The sequence below is a fragment of the Hibiscus syriacus genome, unplaced genomic scaffold, assembly GCF_006381635.1.
Source record: "Hibiscus syriacus cultivar Baekdansim isolate YM2019G1 unplaced genomic scaffold, ASM638163v2 tig00110630_pilon, whole genome shotgun sequence".
NCBI lineage: Eukaryota > Viridiplantae > Streptophyta > Magnoliopsida > Malvales > Malvaceae > Hibiscus > Hibiscus syriacus.
In genome coordinates this window covers 374090-379134 of record NW_024062805.1, presented here as the reverse complement: position 1 = coordinate 379134, position 5045 = coordinate 374090, and the positions used below count along the sequence as shown (strand labels likewise).

Below are 5045 nucleotides of genomic sequence, written 5' to 3'. Positions count from 1 at the left end.
ATATATTTTATCCTAAATTAAAATATCTGGTTTACAAAGTCGGGGATTGAAATATATATATATATATATATATATATAAATAGAGCGAAAACTTATTTACTGAACAACCAGACCAGACAAGTATTACAACATTTAAGCAACATCAAGGCGAGTAGCCAAGCAAGAAAGACCTACGAAAACAATATTCTACCTGTTCCAGCTACTACGCCAACTGCAAACCCGGAATTTAATGACACGAAAAATAAGTTTCAGTTCTGGCTGGAACAGTTTATTCAACAGACAACACACAAAGCGCCCGTCTTTAATCTACATGTAGAAGTTGGAATTGAAAGTGAAGTCCAAATTTCATGATTTTTTATTGTTTTTCTATAAAGATAAGTGGCATTTTTGTGAAGTTGAGCACCGATAATTTAACCAATTAGATACAAACATTGGAAGCTCACATGCACGTATCATGTTTCATCGTTGAAAATTTAGATTTCTCAACCCGTGAAAAGATTATTGGAAACACTTTTACTGAGATTCATGAATTTCTTTCTTGTTGTGTTGTTAATATTCAACCTGACAATCGAATGAAATGATGGTAATTGACTGCTAGTGAGTGAGAAACGTAATGATGTTGGTTTGGGGATAAATAATTCCTTGTTTTATATGGGATGATGATTCCTTGTTTGGTTCCCACGAAAGTAAACGAGGGGGAAAAACGTGTTAACTAATATTAAACTAAAGTACCAATACAATCCTTTTAATGTAAAGTATAAAAACAACACGTTTCATAAATATATTGTATATCTTTCTAAAACTTTGATGGTTACAGTGAATAAAGGAAACTGATGGAAACAGCTTTATTGCTACCACCTCCCTCGCACGCAATTATGTACATCGAGGGTTGCAACGGAGGAAAAAGAGCGTGTGTTTTTTTTTTGCATGTCTCCAAGAACCGAAGAACGCAATTGATGGCGCATGAATTGACATTACCTTTACAAAAAGCCCTTAGCTTTTGTTTTGGCAGAAACCAGAGTACCTGACTTGACATTGTTAACAGGATTTTTTCAGTTCAATCTAGGCCACGTTTAAATAACGACGATGCACTCGAAGCCATGATACTCAGAAATTTCACCAAGTGGCTAAAGTAAAAACATTTGGTGTGAAACTAGCAAATACAAAATCTAGTGGAATGTTAGACATGTCAGTCTACAGAAAAAATATATAGTGTAAATCTAAACATATTAATCCCTTTTAAGTTCAATTCGAATGGAAAAAAGACCGTTTTAGGCCAAGGAAATGTACCAAAAGTAGAAATTCAATTATGAAAATTTATGTACATGTGGTAGATAAAAACGTAAAAGAAGAAAGGTGACGACAAAATTTTCGGGCAGGGTTAAAATTTTACTCTTTTGTTTTGTACAAACTGGTAAATTTGTAAAGAGATTCATCTGCCGGTAAACATCTCCAGCAAATTTTTGATCTTTTATATGACAGTAGAGTCGACTTCTAAGAAACAATCAGCAGCTCAGAGCTTCATACTTCATTGGAAGTTGACGATTAAACCCTACTTGTGATAGCAAATTCCCAACTGCAGCAATATCCCTGCAAAATACTCCTTGAAACGCATTTGCATCTGATGAATTTGTTGAAGACGCGAGATCAGCTTTGGGTTCTATTTTAGAGTTTGAATTTTGCGTTTGCGGCACTTGAACTGTTGCATGCTTTGCTTGTTGTAAAGCACCAGAAGCTTTGTTCCTTTTGATAGCTGCTTCTTCATCCATGATTGTAGACATCACGCTGGAATGCCCTTTTTGAAGCAATCTGTAAAGAAGCAAAGCCGACATTTTGGCTCTGTCTTTAACAGAGTCGACATCTAGCTCGTCAGCGAACTCACATCGATCGATAAAGTTGGTAGCTTTATCCGGTTTGTGCCTTAAACACAGCAGCAAATGTGCTCTCTCAAGCTCAGACCTTGAGCACCCACGTCTCAAACCAATCAATGCATAATAATCAACATTTGCAGTCTCACCCGAAGCAACCCTCAGTTTCAATCGTTGGATTCTAGCCGTTAATGCGCAAAGCTTCCCTGGAATCTCCCTGTACCGAACATTGTGTCGCTTCCAGGCAGGACCTGGAAGTTTCCTATCTCGCAAAATGGAATTGTAAAGCAGTTTCAAGTGTTCAAGGTCGTGTAAACAATCAGGTAAACATCGTATTGTTTCGAAAAGCGAGGCCCTGGTGTCGAGCGCTTGGATGCAAGATGGATCGAGAGCAAGCGTTTTGTTACAGTCAGCGATTGCCTCTGCTATTCGACCCGAGGCATTGTAAGCACAGGCTCGATGCATATAACACTCTGCTAGGAATCCCTGAGGAGCGGGTCGGCGACCCTCTACAATTTTGGAGAAATGGCGTATGGCTTCAGAGTATAGGCCAGCATCTAAGGCAGCGATGGCAGCGGTTCGACGGCGGATGAGGAATTTGATACATGAAAGAAGCTGGGAAATGTTTTCAAATTCAGAGAGAGGCGTAGGATTGCGACGGGGTGTAGACGGAGGCGTCGTGGCGGAGGAGATGTCAGAATTATTAATGGTGGTAGGGAGAGAGAAGCTATCGTCGGACCAGCAGATGCTTTCCCGGCGGAATGCGGCGGAGGCTAGACGTTTACCGGTTTGGAGGAGTGCCATGGCGTCTTCCATTAGTCCCAAGTGGCAGCATGCTTGGCCTAGAACCATGTACCTGCATCAACAAAGTCCGGAATTACATAAATGCCCTCGTTGAAAAAATTCAAGAAAGCTACGGCATAATTGGTTTTTGATTATTTTTAATATTTTTGGGTTCTCTTAATTATTGTTTAATTAATTTGAAAGTTTATATGATTTTCACAGTCAACTAATAATTACATATAAAATTAAAAGTCCAAAAGAGGTTTAAGAGTAGTTTTTTTATCAAGTGAGTTAGTACTATTGCTGTTTAAGGGGCATTAAACTTAGATTTAAAGGATTATTGGTAATTTTAGTAATAATATAAAAAGTTGGGTCATTTTCAAGGGCGAGTTAGTTGGGAACTCCATGAAGGCTGCTGGTTCTTCATTTACTTCGATAACAAATAGAACAGAACATCAGAACATGTCTTCTGATGACAACAATTAAACAAGCACATAAAAAGTTGGACCCCAGACGAAATCGACGAAATAAAGATGCGAAATTTACCTCCATTGCCCTTCTTTGTCGCAGTTTTTACTCAACCCAGCCATCACTTTCTTCTTCAAGTCCGAGACAGAGAAACACTTGAAAGACGGGTCACGACCAGCTGAGTCGGAGGACGAGTTATTAGAAGGGAGAAGCTTGACTCGCTCCCTCGAGAGCGTTTGCGACGAGTTATCCGAGGAAACGGAGCCCGAGTCGTCGGTGGACATCTTGAGACTTGGAATGTAGTCTTGAAGCATGTCAGCAACGTCCTTGAAACGCCTCAGGTACAGCAAAGACCTGGCTTTGAGTTCCAGAGCGGTCTCTAAACGCGGCGAGAGAGCCAAGGCTGCGTCGAGAAGATTGATAGCGGAAACGATCTCGTTTTGTTCATGCGTCGCGAAAAGGTTCCTTGCATCCTTTACATACTTTTCTACAACCTGCACGGATCAAATGTATATGAATACAAGTCTTCTTTATTTTTTCAAAGGACCCAATTTCAGCAAAACGAAGATCTTTGCAGAAACTGGATGAAAAATAGTTTTTTATTTTACCTTTCTATTGCGAACCCACCAGTGTTTCTTCTGAGCATTAACACCCAAACATGGAGAAACAGCCATGATCGTTTTAATTCCTCGTTGAAGAAAAACAAAAGAAAAATCAATCAATCATTAACATTGCTCCCCTCTCTCTCACTTTACTACCTGATATGAGGAGAAATTTAGAGAAGAAACAGTGGGAAAATGGAAAGTGAGTGTGGGTTGCGGGGGGAGAGATAGAAGGGAAGAACGGAGAAAACGTCGCGAGAAGAGAGCTCTACAAAGGGAAAAATATAAAGGATAATTGCCAGCTTTGACTACAGAGGTCAGATAAAGCTTTGATCCCTCAGCTTCATAGCTGGCATCATGCCATTCTAGATTCTCTCTCTTCGCTAAGCAATGTGGCCTATGACTTTAGGCCCCAAATTCAAATGATCAGTAAGGCAAAATAAATGCTAACAAATTTTTTAGAAATGATGAACTGGTTTGTCCGGTGAATGTATATCTCTGACCGGGAAAATCCGGTGAATCATCACGGGTCCTCGGATTCAAGTTCAACCACTGGGTTTCTCAAAGGAAAAAAAACTACTGGGGGTGGTGAAGGGGAAAAAGGTAAGACGCCAGCAAATTGCCCCCAAAAGTCAGTAACTAAAGAGAGTTTTCTTACAGTTATATATTTCTCATCACTTTGAAATGACATAATCGTCCTCTGTTTTCTAAATCGTTTTTTCACTCCCATGAATAGCCATCCATTAGAGTTATTTGTGGGTTACTGAGGGATTGTGGTCATGCCAATTTCTCATACTGTGAAAAGTTTTATTTCTAATGGATGAGGGTTTATCTCTTTTGATTTTAATTAAAAATTATAATTAGTGATTTAATTATAATCGTTTGATATTAAGATCCTTTATTTTTCATAACGAAAGAGATGAAGAAAAGTTGAAGTGAAAGTATTAAGTTGAGAGAGTCGTTTTGAATCTCTTTTTATTCGAGTCAAGTTGTTTTATCATAGCTTTTTGTGTTATTGTCAGATATAGAATTATTAAGGATACTCATATGTTGATATTAGATATAATCGGTTGAGAGTAAATTTAATTTTAGTAGATCACATAAGGTTGTCAGAAGTTATGTAAAGGTACCTTAATTTTTTTTGAAGGATATCAAATGCTTAAAATCCTATTTTTGAAGATGTTGAAAACGTTGCTATGTATAAATTGATTTTGTGAAGTAGATTCAAAAGATATACTAACAATTTCTTATGTTATTATTTTGTTCATAATTGTTATTTTTTAGATGAAAATTGTATGAAAGAATTGTGTCATACTAATGATAT

General features: G+C 38.0%; 1 protein-coding gene across 1 annotated transcript; it reads right to left on the bottom strand.

Annotated features, from left to right (window-relative positions):
* Positions 1-1288: 1288 nt before the first annotated feature.
* On the bottom strand, positions 1289-3957 carry LOC120136422. Its single transcript, XM_039152470.1, has 3 exons — positions 3728-3957; positions 3198-3613; positions 1289-2724 (listed from the first exon to the last, which is right to left on the bottom strand). Exons 1-3 carry the CDS (start codon positions 3791-3793, stop codon positions 1506-1508), a joined length of 1701 nt encoding a protein of 566 aa, XP_039008401.1. The 5' UTR covers positions 3794-3957; the 3' UTR covers positions 1289-1505.
* Positions 3958-5045: the final 1088 nt, after the last annotated feature.